At 50.1% G+C, this 20,939-nt stretch overlaps 1 protein-coding gene across 1 annotated transcript; it reads left to right on the forward strand.

The window, feature by feature from the left end:
• The first annotated feature begins 378 nt into the window (after positions 1-378).
• On the forward strand, positions 379-8,228 carry PTGR3 (prostaglandin reductase 3). The gene is made up of 2 exons (XM_028102954.2): positions 379-706; positions 7,068-8,228. The coding sequence occupies exons 1-2, from the start codon at positions 498-500 to the stop codon at positions 7,990-7,992; spliced, it is 1,134 nt and encodes a 377-aa protein (XP_027958755.1). The 5' UTR covers positions 379-497; the 3' UTR covers positions 7,993-8,228.
• The last annotated feature ends 12,711 nt before the right edge of the window (positions 8,229-20,939 follow it).

The raw sequence follows: 20,939 nt of genomic DNA on the forward strand, positions 1-20,939 counted from the left end.
CGGGGCCGCGGCAATCGCGGGACGCGCGGCTCCCCTCGCCGCCCCCCTCACCCTTTTAGTGGAGTCAAATCCGGCTTTTAGAGCGAGGGGAGGGTGGGGATATCCGGTGCCTCCCGGACGCCGGGAGAAAGGGGGAGGGCGGAGAGGATCCTTGGCCAGTCTGCGCCGAGCAGATTCAAACCAAAACAAAAAGATTAAAGGAGCAGCGGCCGGGGTGGCAGCGATCCCCAGGCCGGGACCCCGGGGGTGGCGCGTCCGGGAACAGCGGGGGCTGTGCGGACTGCTGGCGCTGCGCGCGGCGGGGGAGCGGGGGGGGGGGGGGAAGCGGGAGCCAGTCCTTGTGGGGAAGCGGGGGGAGTCGAGGGGAGCACGCCGGCCGGAGGAGGGGCGGACCCGCCTGCTCCGCCCGCCCGCTCCGAGCCAAGCCGAGCCGAGCGGCCCGGGCTGGGCGCGACCCCGGCCCGCGGCGGCGCAGAAGGCGGGCAGAGGCGCGGGCCATGCTGCGGCTGGCGCCCGCCGGGACCCGAGCCATCGTGGACATGTCGTACGCCCGCCACTTCCTGGACTTCCAGGGCTCCGACATCCCCCGCGCCATGCAGAAGCTGGTGGTGACCCGGCTGAGCCCCAACTTCCGCGAGGCCGTCACCCTGCGCGGGGACTGCCCGGTGCCACTCCCCGGGGACGGAGACCTCCTCGTCCGGAACCGGTGAGCCCGGCGCGCGCCCGTTCCCCCCTCCCCCCACCCTGGCCGGGCCCGGGCCCCCGCTGCGCCGCTTCCCGGCTGTCCCGGGCCCGCCTGCGTCCCCGCACTCCGGCGAGCGCTCGGGCGCACAGCCTGACTTTGCGAGATCCCGGGAAGTTGAACCCGCCGCCATCTGGCGAAGGCGAATGTAATGTGACGGTTGCTGGTGTGAATATCCGATGCCACCGAACGTCCTCATAACTGAGGGTTATTTTAATTTGGGATTCCCCTCCCCTCCCCCATCCCTGCCTCCTCCCCCTCCCGCTCCCGAAATAAAACCGACGGGACCTAGAAGGGGAGGCTCCCCGCCCGGCCCACCCGCGCGCACCCACGACTCCTGCGTTCCCATAATCTTTAGTGTGGACCAGGAACGGGCTGGACACAAACTGCGTCGTTTAGGTAACGTGCTTTGGAGGAAAGAGGCCGAGGTCCCGGCTGGCTTCTCCTGTGCGCTCCAGGTTGGCAGCCGCCTCGGAATGGCGGAGCCTGTCGTTGGGTGTGTTGGTGTGCACCTCGCCGGTGTCGTCTGCGTGTTGTCAGTGCTGTATGGCTGTTGTCTGTGCCCCAGAGCCTACCGACAGGCGCGTGGCGCGTCTGGGGCGGCTGGGTCAGGGCCGGGGTGGTGGCACGGCTGCATTTGCCTGCGCGTTTTGCAGACCTTTGGGTGGCACTCGGGTGGGTTGCCCTACCTTCTGACCGTCTCCTCCACCTCCACACTCCCTACCTTAATGTGTTTACAGCTCACTAGTCTTCAGTAACTGGTGAAGCGCAGGAAGGAAAGGGACCTCATTCTGTGGGAGCCCTGCCCTCCGGTCTCTGTTCGCTGGGTCCCCTAGCTGCCTGACTTGCAGGCTGGGCGTTCCCCATTCCTCGATCCCCTATGTTAGAGCAGGACTCGCCCGCCCGCTCGGGCGCATCCGAGGGGTTACAGTGTTGCATGTTTCCTCCGAATGAAGGAAGGAGTGAGTTCTGAGTGTAACTATATAGCAAATTGTTTCTTGGAAAGTACTGTAAGACCCCTGAAAGGCGTGAAAGACAAAGTGTACCCTACCCAAGTGGCTTGATGCAGTGTTTAATCTGTTTATTTTAGAGATTCATATCAGCCTTCCAAAGACTGCAAAATTGAATAATTCTGGTCATGATATAAAACTTTTGGAAACCTGTTGGAAACGTAAATTTGAGGGAGCCAAGAATGGGGCTGAGTGGAAGCTGGCTCCGGGCGTGGTGCGGAGAGCGCCTTAAAGGTGGATGTGTGTGTCCTAAAAGTTTTCATGGGTGGAAACAGGGCTGCAGAGGATTTCTTCATTACGGGATAAAGTGCTAAAGCTGTTGAGATAAGGACTTGCATCCTACCAAGTTAAAAAGAAGGAACACAGAACACAGAACATACAAGTCACACGAGTGATTTGCTAGAAGTTGAGATGAGAAGGAGGCTGAAAAGCTCAGACTTTAACAAGCAAAAAGTTTTACACAGGCTGTTTTCTTTTCTTGTAATGTTGGTGACCAAATACACTACTGACTGTGAGCGTTGATGTAAAAACACGCACCACTGCTTGAATAAAATCCCCTTTAGATACAGGGTGTGAAGTGGGGAGGGGACGACTGAGCAGAGCAGGCAGAAGAAGGTGTGAAGTTAGAGCACAACCAGCTGCTGCGGAGTGGGGCCACCGGCCAGCTCTCCATGGAAGCTGCTCCCGCCCGCTCCCCAGGCCGGCCGGCATCTCTACCTGTGAAGTGCCTCAAGTCCTCAGGTTGTCCTCCCCTCCTCTGGCTCCTCTCCCCGCTTGCTCACCATCACCCCTCGCCTTCCCTGCCGGTGCCCAGGCGCCCCCTGCGCCGGGTCGCCAGGGAGGGTCCCTGAGTTGGGTGGTCAGGATTCTGGAGCGCCAGCTCTCTCATGTTTGGAGCTCTTTGGTTTGGATTGCTTTAGGATCCATGCCTGTCTTTTCCCTCCACATATGCCAAGAGTCCCTTTAATACAAACCATATACTTTTATTTACAACTTGACCTCTAACTTCTACGTTGAAGCCCGCATCAGAAAGAGAATGGAACCAGTTTTCTGCACATTGAGAGGAGATGAAATCTTTGCATCCCCTTTCCCTACTCTGTGGGAAATCTGCGCCCTATCCCCAAATTGTAAGGAGATCCTTTATACTTGGCAAATAGTGTCAGGGGAGGAGGCATTTTTTTTTTTTTAAGAGCAAACTGCAGGTCTGTTTACTGCAGGTTAGTTCATTTTAATCCTAGACCAAGTCTCCAGAACAGTGTTAATTGCATAAAAATTTTATGCAAGCGCTTTTCATTTTTACCGTAATAAAAATCTGCTCTGGAATGAATGGCATAAGCACACATTGACTTGTTTAGAAAGGTGTTTGGGGATTTTAACTGTGCACTGCCTGACTTTTCCTTTCATTTGGATATTTGCACATCTCATCCCATCTTAACAGAAAATACAAATTCTTCATTCACAGAGAGGGAAGTGCTTTAAGCCTGGCGCAGATTTAGGATAATCAAGTTTATTCCATTTAGGAAAAGTGTGAGAGGGGCGCTTAAAATCCCTGCAGAACATGTAATTGATGTTCCTTTATCCACTTCTCACTTTTCCCCATACATCCGAGGACAACTTCACATCTCCTCCCAATGCCCAGCCCTCAGCAAGAGAAGGAAGAAAGACACCCTCCCGGTTAAGTCAGCTTGCGTGCTATTTTTAGCTTTTTTTTTCCTGAAGGATAGTGACATATTATTTCGTTTCCAAATCTTTCTAACGATTTTCTGCTCAAGTGTAAGATAATGGAGCAAAGAGTTTGTAGGAATGGCAAAGAGCCGGTGGGGGATGGGGAAGGCGTTTTTTGATAAACGGTTTGTTGCTCATGGGAGGGTAACAGCATTTCTGCTGACTCTCCAGGCCGAGGTTTTCTTTTATTTTTCTTTCTTTTCTTTAATTTTTTCTTTTATTTTCTCTTACTTCTTCTCTTTCCTCCCTACCTTCTTTCCTTCTTTCTTTTTAAGAAAATCTGATCTGGACGACTTTGTTTGTCTCCCAATATTGAAGACTCTGGACTTCACGTTTTGTTTTTGTTCAAAGCAAGCGTTTCCCTCCCTCTGCCCGACTGCCTGTTTCATAATAAACATGACGAAGGGGTTCAGCACTTTTTAGTATAAATAAACGGGACGCCTCTCCAAGGATATATATTTGGGGAAAGCCCGCACCGGCCCCGGTCTTTTTCCTGGGGTTCCTCGATTTTAGGCTTCCGAGTGGATCATCCAGTCGGACGGCTAGAACCCTGCACTTATTCAGAGCATATATTTTAAATTAAAGAGGGTACAAGGAGAGTCTCGAAATGCGCGCATTCTACCAAAAGCGCGTCTTTCCTTTCTTTTTCTCGCTCGCTCGCCCTTCCTGTCCCCTGCTCTCCGACCCAGGCCCCCTTTCCTACTGTGTCCGCTGCTCTTGAACTTGTTTCTGGAGGAGCGCAAGGCGCGGCCTCCCAAGCCTCACGCAGCCCTTTCCAAAGCCCAGGGAAGGATGAAGGCGCGTGCGGGCAGCGGCGTATCCCCACCTGCTGCGGCGGCCGCGCGGCGTCAAAGCGGGGGACCGGGGGAGGCGGGGGGCAGGGGCCGGGCCCGGGGCCGGGCCCGGGGCCCGGGGACCCGGCAGTGGGTGACACGCGCCGAGGCTCGGAGTAGCGGAGGGCTGTAGCCATCAGCCCGAGACTCTTACCTACGACGCAGGCAATTTAGAAGGCGGCAGGACGGGGGGGGGACGGGGGGGGCGGGGGGGAGACACGAAAAACGGGGGTGCACCGGAGGCCAAGGTCACGGTCCGGCCGCCCCAGGCCGCCATCCTGGCGCCGCGGCGCTCCAGAGCGCCCTGTGCTCGGGACACCCCCCATCACCACCGAGAGCTTGACCGCCCCTGGGTCCGAGCTCCACGGCCTGCGCTGACTACACTTGCCCACCGGACCCCCACCTGGCCCAGAGAGGCCGAGGTCACGGTCGCAGGCCTGGGCGGCGGCCCCTACCCCCGACGCCTTGCCGGCTCGGCCCGGCCGCAGCCCGCTCCGGGAGTCAGAGGCACTGACGGAGCCTCGCAGTGGTGGCGGCGGGAGGCCCGCACCGGAGGTAGGGAGGCCCGCACCGGAGGTAGGCAGGCCGCCGAGGCCGGGCACTTCCGAGGGGACACAGGTCCGGAAGGACTTCTGGCGCCCCGCAGGCTGGCTGGGGCGCGGAGGGTGCCGCAGGGGAGACGCAGAGCTGTCTGCAAACTGGACGGGGCGCACCGAGGTAAACTTAAGCTGCCGCTGGTCGGCTGCAGGCACCCCAGCTCCCAGCAGAGCCCACTCCCACCTCGACTTGGCCGTCGCTCCCCCCTCTGGCGCTTGTGCCCTCTCCCCTCCGCTTTTCTCCCGTGTGTGCCCTGTTTGGTCTTGTCACCTCTCCCGGGAAAGTGGCAAACCACAGAGGGAGAATGGGGGTGGTTTTCCTCCAGCAGCCCGTCCCCCCTCCCCCGCAAGGCGCTCTCCTTAGAGGTGGGGAGGACCCCAGGGGCCAGCCACCACGGGGTGTCCCACCTCCAACGCTTGGGGGTTGCGCCGCAGAAGAGGGCCTCTCCAGTGGGGACTGAGACAGGAGGGGAGAGGGGCACGGGAAGGGTTAATTGCGGGCCCAGAGACCGGAGCTGGCGGTCGGGCCTCAGTCTCCCACCTCTGCAGCAAACCGCCGCCTTCCCTTCCACCCCGCAGACCCCTCCCTGGACTTGGCTTTACTGCCTACAGCAGGGGCAAGGGAGGCGAGACACTCCAGCTGGACTCTGCCCTGGCGGCCTTCTCTGAAGTCCGGAGGCAGCTCTGAGGAAGCTAGCCCTTTCTAAAAAGACCCAACCTTGAGAATTATGTAAATTTAAAGGGAAGATAGCAGGGGGCCTCCCAGCCCCAAAACAGAATGTAAGCATCTTGGTATTAAATCCCAAATAAAAAAAACAAAAAATCATTTTTTGCACTTTTCATTACTGCGTTATCATCCTTGGCTATGGAATTCTGTAGTGTGTTCTTGAGGCTGTGTGGTGTGCTAACTTCTGAATGCAGCTTGACATGCCCCAAAGAAATTGTTCCCTGCTTTCTTCTTTCTACAATATGTAGAGAGCTTTCGGTATTGTAGATATACAGGGCACAATCATAAGGGAGCATTTATAAGTGCAAAGTGTTATGTATAATATGGTGGAAGTGGAGCCTTGTACAGGGCAGTTTTGGTTTATTAAGTTAAATTAAAAGTGAATTATTTTAAAATGACCTACTTGCCAGCTTTCCTCGTGCCACCAGACACCACCATCTTTTTCATTTCATTACAGGTGGAAATGACATTTTTAGGGTCCTCCATTATGTGTCTAAGCCACCTCCTGACATTTTTTAGTAGATGGCTTTTTTTTTTTCCTTAGGTATCAGGATATTTTTGTTATGAGGTATACCAAGATGAAAAAAAGCTGGTAAAAATACCGACCTCGCAATTAAATTGACTCTGGATACCAAAGTGAAAATAATCATCTGGTATTAATCAAGTTATGTCTCTGCTTCTTGTTGAGGAAAAATATAGTGACGATTTGCTTTCCTTTTCATCTGAAAAGGACTGTAAGATGTTGAATGTTCCATAAAACTCCCTACCCTTATGAGACAATTTTTGTTCAATTAATCAAAATGCATATTTTCATGCTGGACATAGTTACATCAGAAAGAAAATCTGCTGCAGACACTCTTAACAGTGTTTTAAACAACCCCGCAGTAACATGTAACAACCGATGACCTTGCACACTGCGTCAATCTTCAATAATATCATTGTCATTACTGTTATTATCCGAGGTGTTAAATTGTTGCCAGAATCAATGCAAGTCTATTTCTTTGAATATATTTTATCTCACTGTTGTTTTTTAACATCTTTGTTAAGAGGCCAATTAATTTCCAACTCCTAGGTCCAGTGGAGTTTGTATATAAGAGGGCTTCCTGACTTTTTTTTTTAATGCTTTATTTCTCCTTTTGAAAGAAAGGGGAGGAAAATAAATAGCATGTGAAATAAATAACTTGATGCTTAAAGTGGTATGAAATGATCCCTAACCTGATTTAAAAAATAAAATATACCAAATACTTGTTTAATTTCTCTTTTTCAACTGAATATCAGGACTGATTTATTTTTTATTTTTTTGGAATCCTACCAGGATAGATACCTTAGCCACCCGTCCACAGTCATTGGAATTAGAGGAATTTTTCTAAGTGGAATATCAAGGCCTTGGCAAAGAGAACACCTTAATATATTTGTTTGTTTGCTTTCTTCTAGATTTGTCGGTGTCAATGCATCTGACATCAACTATTCCGCGGGCCGATATGACCCTTCAGTCAAGACCCCCTTTGACATAGGTTTCGAAGGTGTGGGAGAGGTGGTAGCCTTAGGCCTGTCTGCCAGTGCCAGGTATGCCGTGGGCCAGGCTGTGGCCTACATGGCCCCCGGCTCCTTCGCTGAGTACACGGTGCTGCCAGCCAGTGCCGCAGCTCCCGTGGCCTCTCTGCAGCCCCAGTATGTCACCCTGCCGGTAAGTGCTACCACTGCATACATCAGCCTGAAGGAGCTCGGAGGACTGTCGGAAGGGACAAAAGTTTTGGTGACGGCAGCAGCTGGGGGGACAGGCCAGTTTGCCGTGCAGCTTGCAAAGAAGGCCGGGTGCCATGTCATTGGCACCTGCTCTTCCGATGAAAAGTCTGCTTTTCTGAAATCCATTGGCTGTGATCGTCCTATCAACTATACCACCGAGCCCGTCAGCACTGTCCTGAAGCAGGAGTACCCCAAAGGTGTGGATGTGGTATATGAGTCCATCGGGGGCGCCATGTTCGACTTGGCCGTAGATGCCTTGGCTATCAAGGGGCGCTTGATAGTCATTGGATTCGTGTCTGGCTACCAAACTCCTACTGGCCTTTCTCCTGTGAAAGCAGGGACATTACCAGCCAAACTGCTGAAGAAATCTGCCAGTGTCCGGGGCTTCTTCTTGAACCATTCCCTTTCTAAGTATCAAGCAGCCATGGACCACTTGCTTAAGATGTATGCGGGTGGAGACCTGGTCTGCAAGGTGGACCTTGGAGACCGGTCTGCGGAGGGCAGGTTTATTGGCCTGGAGTCTGTATTCCGGGCTGTTGATTATATGTACATGGGAAAAAACACTGGAAAAATTGTAGTTGAATTATCTCGCTCTGTCAGCAGTAAGCTGTAAAAGCAGAACAATGACATAAATCAAAGGAGAAAGAAAATGGGCACTTTATTCCTCAGAATTACTCAAATCAAGTTATTTGTAGTTGGTTAACGGGTATAATATTTCTTAAAACAAAAGTCAGGTGTTAATGAATAAGTTTCTCTTTCTTTTTTTTTTATTTTTTTGGGGGGAGGGGGTTTGCCCCTCCCTTGAAAATAATGCTAATAAAAACTTCTCTCGATGGCTCAGAGGTAAAACCGTTATATTCGATTCTTTGGTCATGGACAGTCTCATTCCAGATTTTATTATTCCAGAGAATTAAATTAATTCCTGATGCAAGATCTGATCAAATCAGTATGTCTTGAGCTTGATGAGATTTTAAAATCGGTCTTGAAAATAGTCCACAAATTCTTTGCTTTGGGAGAGTTTGGTCATACACTAATGAGCAGTTAATAAATGAGAGATAGAGCAGAAAAGCAGCCATATATTTTCAGAGTCCATATTCGCAGGAAATGGCCCTTCCTTTTCTATAAATCACCAACTCTCTAACTAGAAATTTGGAGGAATTCTCCCAAAACTTTGATTTTTGTTAGGTCAATAGAAAAATGCCTATGTGAACGCAGACCTCTTTTTAAAAAGTGTCTATTATTTAATGCTTTATGCACAATTATCCCAGTGAGACCTGTGTGGAACCGGAAGTTTCTCTCTGCCCTTAAGAAGCAAATTAGGGTTGAAAACTGATAAGACAAAAGCAGGCTTTGGAAAGGGATACTACAGAGTTTGGGGGCAAGCTTTAAAAACTTAGTACCTGCCCAGGGAGAGAGAGGAGGTGCTGCGTCCATGAGGAGAGTCTGCATAACAAAGGGGAAGCACTCTCTAGGCACGGGGCCAGAGGGTAATAATAGCATCCTTCCCAGGCCTGAAGTAGGGTGTATCAGACAGCACTGTGCCGAGGAGGGACTGACGCAATCTAAAATAATCAGACACTCGCTTCGTGTTTCAGACTTTCGGACACGGTGTGTTTTATCTCTGATCTTGGAAGCAGAATAGTGTGTGTGGCAGAGCGCACTGTCCTGTGTCCCCATTTTACTTCCCCACGCGTCCTGCGGGAACGGGCTGCACCTCGTTACTAGCGCCCACTGCCCATGTCACACGTGAGAGCAACGTCACGAGCCTTCTCGCAGCCCAGCTGCCTGCCTCCTCACCTTCAGCTTGCCAAAGAAGGCTACAACTCTCATTGCGAAGTTGGAAATCCCGTAGTGCCTTTCTAATTGAAGGCAAAGCCCACCGGATTATTTTTCAAAGCCCTGGGTTTTCAGTGTCTCTAAATGCTAAATAAATGTGAACGCAATTAAAGATGCTCCAGGAAACTTGGCGACCATATTTAATTTTTCTTTCCTCCCATCTGAGGAGCGAGGAGATCCTACTTCTGAATAGCTGTTAGTATCTATTTTACAAGATTTACTCATTTTCAGGTACCTAATGTAGCTGCTAGCATGCACGCACAACAATACAATTTATATGGTAAATGGGACCAAATAATGGCTTCACTGAATGTTAGGGCTGCACTGAAGGGAGATGTCACGGTAAATAGCCGCCAAATTATGGATCATGCCGAAGTGTCACAACTGCACTAAAGACAAATAGCACCGGAGGCTATTGCCGCTGTGACGCTTCTGAGTTATGAAGAAGGGTAGCAGCCTGATTCGAGGCTCTTTGTGTCCTCATTATAGCAAGGGGTTAGTAGTGCGGGGTACAAGAGAGGTTGGCCCAACGTGGTGCTCGGTTATTAATCTGCCCCTTTCAGACCTAACAGCTCTGGCCAAACGGAAGGAGACCCTGCCCGGCTTTCAGATACACAAACACACCCAGGGGAGGGGACAGGTTTTAGGAACAGAAGTGCCCAGGAAGGGACTGGTAATGGGCGAACATTGTAATCAAATCATCCCATCCAAGAAGATGATGAAATTTCACGTAGTATCTGTTGCTCCCCATGCAGATAGATGTGTGAAGTCTAAACCATAATGCACTTTCTCCCTTCGTCGAGACTCGAGGAGCAAGGACACTGCCAACTAAATTGCTTCTTCGAAACTGAAGTGCGTCCCGGTTTCTTTCATGTTAATGGGAGGGTAATAAAGATGAAAGACCAACATTTTAATGGATGGATCCCTTAAGCTACAGAATAGAAATTTATGATGTTTTGAAGGAATATACTAAATTCAGCGACATAAAAAAAAATTTTTTTTTCAAACACCCAGGTTTAAAATAAAATGTAATCTGAAAACCTCATGCTCGCTTTCCCCAAACTCAGGAACTACAGTGCATGCTGTTTTCATTTATTCTTAGAAAACAAGCATGAAAGATTCCGCCCATTCAGATAATGCCAAAAATATGTTTAAACTTTTTTTTTCTTATTCTGAAAAATGATTTGTAAATTGAGGGTCATAGTTCAGTATCAGTTTCATCTTCTGGGATTATCGTTCAGGACCAGCCTCTAATGGGAGGTGAAATGGTGCAATGCTCTCAACACCTTTCTTCTGAACTGTATTACATATCACAAAAAGTACATCCATAATTCAGGGCAATTGTCAGTCTTTGTTTTAGAGACAGGGCTGGGGCTGAGCGATCATGGTGGATGAATTATTTCTCGGTTCTCAGGGTGGCCTTCTCTGCACCTCAGCCTTGAGGGCTCTGGCTGGGCAGATGGAGGGGTTTGACTTTGAGAAGCTATTCTTTGCCATTCCATTGTGACTTCTAAAAAAGCAAATGCTATTCCTTCACATTTGTTTTGCATGCAAAAAAAGAAAAAAAAAATACCAATGGTGTCATTCCGGGTCTCTTTGACGATGACTCCTGCTAGTAAATATTGTCAGCATTTAAAAAAAGATTTTTTTTCAGGGAATAGTTCATAAAGAAATGACACGGAAGTTTTGCTTGATAGGCTCTATACATTGTTATTATATGATTTCATCTGAATTGAGTTTCTCAAGAGTAGGATAGGGCCTCTGTAAATGGTCATTAGTATTACATTCAGTATTTATCTAATGAAAGTGCAGTGACAAGTAGCTGCTTCTTATTAAAATGAAAATCCTGCGTTATGTACTTAAGGAACATTCCAGCTAATGAGGATGTAATGTCCTCAGTACAACACAGACCTTCTTTTTGTGTTCCCCACCACAAGACGCTGGAAACTTGACAAATGATATCATTTAAGACACATGCCTGCCGTAGGGACCTGCTTTTTGGCTTCCTGTTTCTGGCTTTTATTTGGGTAACATTTATAATGGCCACCGGACTTGAAACGGGTAATGTTTTAACCCCTTCGTAGAGTTCCCAATTAGCATGAATTTACTACATTCAGGGTTTCTTTTAAAATGGGGTGTTTAGTACTGAAAATATTTTTCTTGATCACTTTACCACATGTACATATGGGATAAATACATTTTAGATTTATATAAAAACAGATGAGCAGCATGCAACTTTCAGAAAAAACACGATAGAAAAAGACCAAGCATAATCAACTGTGGACGATAATTTCCTAGGGGTTACAATACACGTTTTATGAATGTAACCCAGATGTGAAATGGCCTGATTTGATGGGCTCCTAATCCCTGTTCTCTATCCTTCCCTCTCTCTTCTTTTATTAAAGATTGTTTGTTATTTATAGTACTTATTTAGAGACATGAAATTTATCTATGCAAACATTATTCGTGGGGATTGGTTGGGGTTTTTTTGAAAGTTCGATTTTTCTGTAACTAATGTTGTAGTTATGGCCCAGAATTAAAGATTTAGGATCACATTTCAGAAGTCAGACATGAAACTCTGGATTCTCCATACCACGGATGTGGGCATTTTAAACTTTAAATTCTATTGCTTACTAGACCTTTAGCATTGTTATTTCAACTTACAAAGAGAGGAATGTTCAATATGAGAACCTTATTGCTGTGACCCTGAGCAAACTATGGGACGTTGCCAAGAGAAAAAAAAAAAAACAAAAAAAAAAACGCTATCCAAAATACATAAGGAATATTTTTACCAAGAAGTAATTCTTGAGAGTAGAGAGTTGATATTCAGGGAAGGTCAAATCGGGTAGGCGCGTGAGGTTTCTATGTAAGCCTTTCCCTAGATCTGCGTACCGATGAACTGTGACGATAAGACTGAGCTCGCATCTGTTCCCAATACGACGGCTTCTGCCAGCATGGACCTGCCCTTCAGGGCTGGCTCATGCTTCTCCAGGGGCGCGGACACTCCCGGGAAGCGTGTCTTGGATCCCTCACATGGGAGGCTACGTACTGTAGGGAGTAGTTTGGGGGAACCAGTATGTGCCTCGTATGTGCTGGAAAGCACTAAGCCTAAAGGACAGAGATTCCAACAGCCCCCCAAAGTAAGAGTTTCCCTTGAAGGGCACTATCTGACAGTGCCTTTCTGCCAACACGAAATTAAAATAATAATTAAAACACACCCTGCTGACTGGTGGTAGCATCCAATAGGAGACGGATTGCTGCTTTGAGCTCAGAAAAGGGTTCCATATGATCGTCAGCCACTGCCCTGCCTTACCCTCTCCAAAGAGCTAAACTGTATGTTAGAATGACTTGCATGGACGATGTCTTTGGTCAGTGGAGATGTAGGAACGTGTTCAGGGAGGCGAGGGTGTCCTGCTTAGAAGCGTCTGCCTCGCTGCCTGTGTGCCTGCCCCTGGGAGGTCGGCCAGCAGAAACTTAGAGCTGGAAGGAGCCCGGACCCTCTCCGCCCCTCATAAAGGAAAAGACTCAGTTGTCCTTTAAATGGTAAAATTTGGGATTTAATCAACAGTCTACTCCTACCCATTGTATAAATGAAGAAACCAAAGCCCAAGAAGGATAGGTGCCTCTTCTAGGGCCACGGAGTTCACCAGCCTCAGAAATGAAGCTAGAACATAGGCAGGTGCCTGTCCAGGGCACCGAGCAATCACTGGCTTATCCCCTTCGTAATTTGCCAAGGTCCCTCAGTATGTGGCTGATTAATAGTATTGCAGAATAACAACTGGCCTTTGTTATAAATCTTTTTGTGGATGAGATGACGATCAACCCAGGAAGAATATCACAGTTGAGACCGCAAAAGTGTGTTCACTCAGGACCCCCCTTAATCGAGCACAAGTCATGGTTCCAGATCATTTGATTCTGTGTCATCTAAATATCACACAAGCTTCTGGGGGGAAAAGTACTCAGTGGAATTAAGGATTGAATGCTCACAATTTCGTTTTAATGCTACAAGGAAGTCTCTGTCAATGTATTCCTGGATGTGCAATCATGAAAATCAAAGAAAATCTTTATTATCATGTGTTGAGTGGGTTTTTTTTTCTAGAGCCATTTCACCTGCTTATATTATTGCCTGTAGAAAGCTGATGTTTGACCATCATAATTTTTGTACCAGCAAAACATCTACAATCTGAATCTGCCGTTCTACCTGAAATCAACTCTGAATCCGGCAGACGCAGGGCTGTAATGCATGGACGCGTGTGCCGGCAGCGGGGGGGGGGGGGGGGGGGTGCTGTAAGGGGCAGGGGATGGGGATGGGGAGAGACACTAGTAGGTCCCACGTGTGCTCACGTGTGGCAGGAATCGCACGCTCAGAGACAAGCCCTTCAATAGCACATGACGTTGAACATTCATGCCTCTCTACATCATTCCTGTCTTCCTTGAACTCATGCGTAACAAGCGCAAACTTTCAACTTTACATGAACAAATCCTTTCCCGATAGAAACAGCTTCTTTTCACATTGAAAAAAACCCCTCTTGGGAACAGCAACAATGTCAAAGGCAATCTCATTTCATAGAAAACCTCACTTCTCACCAGGGGACTGGAAGCAATAGTGGCCCCTCTCTATGTTGTTGGAATTTACATTTGGAAATTGAATTGTCTCCTTGAGGGTCTTTGCTCAAAGTACCTTTTGGAGAATTTCTTATATCCAGGTACAGTAGGGTACTTGGAAGGAGACAGAGGTGAAGCAGGACCAGTGTCCCCCCCCCCCCAGATGGAAAATCTGCTCATTCTCTAAGCAGTAAAATTAAATTGTCATTGCCGAAGAATATTTGTCGTTTCAACTGTTTACATGCACTTTGCACGCCCTCTTGAAACTTGCTTACAAATTTGACTATTTGAAAACAAGGTCACTATCTGCCCCTCTTTTACTATTAGATAAGCAAAGGGGTAGAGGAGTGATACCCATCTCAGAGGTGGGAAGAGTAAGGTGCAGAGAAATGATTTGCCTTTGATCCCTCAGCCACAGGTTGAACAGAGCCTGGGGCCCATGGATAATTCTCAGACCAAGGCTGGTTGTTTTTCGTTTTGTTTTGTTTTCCCCCTAGAAAGTCTTGCTTGTCCAAGGTCACCGGGCACACACATCACCTGTTGCAATGCAGGTCCTGATGCTGCAGGTCCAGGGTGGGGCCTGAGAGTCTGCGTTTCGCGGGTGATGCCAAGGCTGCTTCTCGGGGGAACACACTTGGAGTAGGAAGGCACAGGGTCACACTGCTTTTGAAGAGATTTCCCGTGTTGGGACAGGCCGTGTCAGAAGGCACTTCTGAGCAACCGAAGGCTACCTGGTAGGAGTTACAAAGACGAGAACGTGATAACAACTCTGAAAATGGCTGCCTTTTATCGGCACGTTTCCAACTTCTTTAAATTAGTCTTTCCTTCTGAAATTCAGCTGTGACACCCGCCGTCTGTCTGCTCTTTAGGGTGCTCTGTAGCAACTATATCCAGGCAGGTCTGGAGGCTGCAGACAGGTAACGGGACTGTCCTGGGGCCGCTCGGCAAACGGTGACAGCAGACGCCTCACCTCCATGTTTTCACTGCCTTTCAAATAGAAGCAGATCTCAAAAGGACCAAAACTCTTCCCGTTTTCCTTCAGCTTCTACAGACAAACTCTTTGACATGCCACTGTCCTTCCTGCCCGGGGTCCCCAGCTAAACACAGTCCTTTTGTGGGAGCGCTTGGTGCAAATGCCAGCCGTCCCGTGTGGGTCTGCCCTCAGCCGGCATGTGCGCGTCATTAACACGGTATTTTACAATTCTCCTGAGGAAAGCGAGAGCACCCAACTGACATCCGCTTTCGGGTCAGGTCACTTGGAACAGGCACCGTGGTACCACGTGTAGCCTTTATGTAAAGATTGGCCCATAGAATTTACAGTAATTGAAGAGGCCGTGGCCTTCATCGGGGAAAAGTTACAATCCATCCGAGTGCTTCTTAACATACCAGCGTAGTAATCAGAGGGAGAACTGTCTGGCTGGGAAAGGGTAAGAAAGCATCTCGAATTCAAAAAGGAAGCTAATTGAGTTGCAGCTATGATCTAGGTTGGGAGCAGACAAATAGCCCTGGCGGGAGGCCGGAAAACAACATTCCAGCGCCCAGCTCCAGCGCGTGACCGTTACCGTGTGCGAGGGGACGAGCCCCCGGGCCACCCAAGGGAGCCTCTGGCCCCCGCCCTCCATGTGGGGCTCTGACTTACCCGAGCACTTGTGGCCAAGCCACCACCCCCACGGGAGGGGCCTCGGAGTTGAGCAGGAACAGCAAGAGCATCACCCCACTTGCGTTGACCCACAGAGCTGGGTGCAGTTTGGGGAATCAAGATTGGAGGCAGGGATCCCGATGACCTCAGATAATTCCCGGGGAGGACAGTGAGGGCAGGAGCCAGGTGGGGGCAAGGGGAAGTTAGACGGCTCTCGGGTTGGGCCAGGGAGCAGAAAGGTAGCACCTCTTCTGTATGTCAACTTCTCGGGGTCTCCGGAGACCCCCAAACGCAAATCCGAGAAATGCTGGAGACTCCAGGCTTCCAGGTGGGACCTTTTCCTTGATCAACGAGCTTAAAAAAATGCGGCTCTCAGTTAATAAAGGGACTGGCGGGTAATAACAGAGGCAGCTTGCTGCTTGCCTGCCTTAAGTGGCTTATTTATTTTCACGACTTTCCCAGTCCTGTCGAGGCAAAGACAGTTACTCTCACCTGTGGGCTCCATTAGTGCTCTGCTCATACTTCATTTCTAGCACTTTCCACGGAGCCCCAGGATCTATCTATTTGCATGTCTGTCTCCCTGGAGAATGTGAACTCCATGAAGGTAAAGCCTGCCTCACTGGCACTCCTGGGCTGGAACAGAGTACCTGCTGATAAATACCAAATCAATGTATACTTTGTATACTTTCCACATTTATTGGAAAATTGAACCAACAGAAACCTGGTCCAGTGTCTCACGAGTGTCTACTCCCGCAGGATTCCCAGACAGGCACCGGCCCACAACCATTTCTCCAGTTGCAAATGAGCCCTTAAGACAATTGCCATGTGTGCTCTTCTTAATCCCACGTCCCTGTAACTTCTCTGCTCAGGGCTGCTCACCTGGAAAATCAGGTGACCTGATCTGAGCACCTGGGCGCTCTAACAAGGGATGATGCTGAGTCTGTGATGCCCACCTGTTGGTGCAACAAAGAAATATTCTCAACAGCACTTTTAATGTTCTGTTGGTGTCAGCCCAGTGTGCTAATTTAGTGCTAAAAATAAATCCCCCAAACACTGGACTTTCTCAAAACTCTAAATGGCTCTTCGGCTCCCCTCTGGGGATGTGTCAGAGAAAGTTACAATCGAACTGAATAAGGTCCCAAGAAGTGCCCAGCACGTAGTAGGCACTCTGAATACAGTACTTGAATGAATGAATGAATACCAAACCCTTGGAAAAATAAGAACTACCATTTAAGGATAAAACTAAAAAGATTTTCATTCTTTAGGGAAGGGTTTCTTTAGGATTCTGATCCTGTGCATGCCTCATGTGAGAGGACCCATTCCAGAGGGGCGAAGGCGCCCTCTGTGAGAGACCTGAGTTCAAATGCCTCCTCTCCCACTGACTACCACCATGACTCTGGGAAGATTCTTCACCTACAGGAGCCTCAGGCTCTTCCTTTGTTTCATTTGTCCCCCATCCGAGGGGACGACAACACTGACCTGTGGATGCAGTCGGATGAAGCGCAGAGAGCACTGGTCACAATGTCCCAGCCCCTCAGGACACCAGTCCCTCCCCTCATTGCCTTTGGAGCAAGAAAGGCACAGGGGGGCTCTGGAAACAGTATGGTCAGGGGGCACTCCAGGGGAGCCGGACCTGCTCCCCACACCCCAGGACCACTAGTTATAGTCCTTAAGGCTTTGAGAGGCTTGCACTTGGAAAACTGACGTGAAATACTACAAAGTGAATAGCAAAGTCTTGAGATTCATTTTCCCTACAATCTCTCACTCAAGAGTAGAAGAAGCTATATTTCCTTTTAGTGGAATAAAACTAGCCCACAGCAGGTCCAGAGTGGGTTATTTTTTAAATCTTTATTATATTCATGTTAAATATATATCACATTTTATATTTATTACATTAAAAGCTGCTAGGTGCTTTGGGGTGCAAGTATCAGAAAAGCCAACTAAAACTGGCTTAAACAAAAAGGAGGCTCATGTAACCAGAAAGATCAGAGGTAAGTCAGGCTTCAGGTGCAGTTTGATCGGGGATTCAGCTCCGTTTTTCTGGGATCCTTTTCTCAGACTGCTTCCTCAAAAGACTTCCTATAAGGGGCGCCTGGGTGGCTCAGTTGGTTAAGAGTCTGCCTTCAGCTCAGGTCATGATCCAGGGTCCTGGGATCGAGCCCCGTGTGGGGAAACCCTGCTCAGCGGGGAGCCTGCTTCTCCCTCTCCCTCCGCCCCTCCCCTTGCCCGTGCTCTCTCGCGCACTCTCTCTCTCTCTTAAATAAATAAGTAATATTAAAACAAACAAAAGGCTGCCTACAGGAACAGGTTCTGCTTCCATTCCGTATACACTGCACCCCCTGACAAAGGCCTCCACTTCCCTTGGATTGGGCCAAGTGAATCTATAAATGTGTCGAGAGGAGTATATGTCCCTCTGGGGAGTGGGCCAATCCCACCCAAACCACAAGAGGACCCTGATGCTCTCCAGAAACGGGGAGGGTCAGGATGGACACTGGAAGGGTGACTGTCCACCACCCTGTGGGACAAGGGCACCGCCAAGGCCCCCTGTGGGTGAGGTGAGTCCTCATGAGTCCTGCAAGATCCTTGAAGCCAGGGACGGAGCAAGTCAGGCATTTAATGACAATCAGTGTGGGGCCCGTCCAGGAGCCAGCCTCTCAGTTCCTATGGTCACTTGTCACTGCAGTCTTGCCTGAGTGGACCTCCCACAGGATGGGCGACGTAAGGCCAGGAAGTCCAGCACCTCCCTGGGTGGGGGGCTGAAGGAACGCCCTCCTTCCACATCTCAGGCCTCCACGGGGATGAATGCTCACCTCCACACCCCAGGCCCTGAACTCCATGCAGGCACTGACCTCCCAGGTCTGCAGGGCTAGCTGGTCCTTACAAGATGCACCACCCGAATTCTGGCTTCATCTTCATGCAGCCCTTTCTCCATGGTCATGTCTGTGTCCAGATTTCCCTCTGTACAGGGACACAGTCACATCGGGCTGGGTTAACCCTACTCTGACCTCATCGACTTCATTTGATCACCTGCAAAGGCCCTATTTTAAATCAGGTCTGTTCACAGGTACTGGGGACAAGGCCTTCAGCATCTTCTGAAGGACACGATGCGCCCCGTAGCGTGGGGTGATGCGTGAGTGTGCATCTGGGTGTGTGTGTGGAAGGAGACAGGAGACTCGGGTCCTGCGGTCCTCACGCTGGCACCTCGCCCAGGGCCATGTGGACAAGCCCTGGATGCCGGGTGGGAAGACTTTTGGGGTGTTGTCACCAGACTCCAGACAGATGAGCCTGGAACCCTCGAAGCCACAACTTAGCCCATCCTGGGCCAAACTCGGCCTTCCTTCCTTGCCTTCTTCTTCTTTTTTTTTTTTTTTAAAGATTTTTATTTATTTGACAGAGGGAGAGAGACAGCGAGAGAGGGAACACAAGCAGGGGGAGTGGGAGAGGGAGAAGCAGGCTTCCCGCCGAGCAGGGAGCCCGATGCGGGGCTCGATCCCAGGACCCCGGGACCATGACCTGAGCAGAAGGCAGACGCTTAATGACTGAGCCACCCAGGCGCGCCCCCTTCCTTGCCTTCTTGCTCACCTTTCTGTCACCCTATAATACACCCTAGAATAGTCCCAGGCCTTGTCCCCACCCCTCACTGTGTAGTCTCAGGGTGAAGAGGCTGCTTTGGAGCCGGCAGACTCTGGGGGGCTTCGTAGGACACCTCGAGGTGCTCACTATTCCTGCTCAGGATCCCCACTCTTTTCTTCTGCAGAGGAGGTATTATTTTCACATTATTATTGTTATTTCACAAACGACTCAGGGAAGCTTAAATGCTAACCGCACAGGACCCATCGCTGCTGGCCTCCCACAGGGCAGGTGGTTAGGTGCCGGGGGCAGGGACCGCATCTTGGCCTTCTGCACCTCTGTCCTGAGTTCAGTCTGGGGCCCCATGTGGGTGGTGGGGATGGGAGTTCCAAGGGGTCAGTGAGAAGCCCTGCCCTCTGTCCACCTTCAGCTCCCCCCCGTTGGAGCAAACCACCAACATGCTGGGGGCCTCTCAGTGGCCGGCTCCTACCGGCACGGACCCCCCCAGCCCACCATGCCTCCGACCCAGCCCACAGCCCAGCAGCACCTGAGAGACGTTTTCACGAGAACCCTCACCTCCCCACGCAACAAGTCTTCATCTGAACTCTCTGTCTGTTCATTCTAGAACATAGAGATTACCTTCTAGTCCTAAGATGCATTTGCAGGTAATCACTTTTCCAAACTGAGTGAAAGGCTGCCCAAAGGGAATCAGAACTAGCCCCTCTTTGATGAAATGACTAATGGCTTGTTTTTTAGTCATTTTGGGGGATGAAACTGTTTGTTTCTCATACTATTTCTTTGAAGATGAGGAGTTTTCCGCTCCACAGAATTTACATTTACTTGCTTTATTACCATCCATTTTCCCCTATATTGTCTGCTTTTGCATTTTTCCCCCATGGAGGGAAGAATGCTACTTATTATTATTATGGTTTAATCCACCCCCCCACACACTTTGTCGGGGAGACCCTGAGGCCCAGAGGGGCATGGCAGCATGCCCGAGGACACACAGCTTGGTGCCTGGCGCCCAGTGCCTACACCCAGGCTCCCTGCTGCCCCCTGCCCCCACCACCAGCACATGCCAGCATGGCATAAAGCATTTTCACGTGATTTCTTTGAGATGATTTAAAACACCCTTTTCTAGAGCTTTTCACTTTAAGGTAATTAACCCATTCTGTTAATGGCAGGAGGTCTGTGCTAATATTTGGTGGAAAATTCTCATTTAAATGCTCAGCACTATGAAAAGCAACCTTGCCACATTTTAAAAGCCAGTTGGGTTTCATTTAAATATTCCATTCAGTTTTCTGCTTTGGAGGTGTCTGTAAGGAAATGTGATGAGAGGCAGAACAGCACTAAACTCAATCAGCCACGGGTGTGGCCACCAACCAGGGACCTCCCCCTGGGAATGGGGTTTGGGGGGCCACCCTCAGTGGGAACCGAATGGCCAGAAGTGTGTGCCATCGGTGCCCTCAGCCACAAGTAAACACTATGCCCACAGTCGTCGCTCATGGACATATCACCTTTCTCCTCTCAGGAGAGACCTCCCGACAGAGAAGCCCACGAGAATCGCAGCGAGTATATGAGGCCTGGGGAGCCCGCTACGCCCAGCACGGCCCAGCCCGGCCCAACCCGGCCTGGCCCAGCACAGCCCCCAGTGCAGCCCGGCCCAGCCCAGCCCAGCGCAGCCCCCAGCCCAGCCCAGCACAGCCCCCAGCGCAGCCCCCAGCGCAGCCCCCAGCCCAGCCCAGCGCAGCCCCCAGCGCAGCCCCCAGCCCAGCCCGGCCCAGCCCAGCCCAGCGCAGCCCCCAGCGCAGCCCCCAGCCCAGCCCGGCCCAGCCAGGCCCAGCCAGGCCCAGCACAGCACAGCGCAGCCCAGCCCAGTGGGCAGGAGCAGGGAATGAACCACACCCTGG

This window comes from Eumetopias jubatus, unplaced genomic scaffold (assembly GCF_037043125.1).
Source record: "Eumetopias jubatus isolate StellerSeaLion01/CBP00866 unplaced genomic scaffold, mEumJub1_p1.0 scaffold_16, whole genome shotgun sequence".
In the NCBI taxonomy this organism is placed as follows: Eukaryota; Metazoa; Chordata; class Mammalia; order Carnivora; family Otariidae; genus Eumetopias; species Eumetopias jubatus.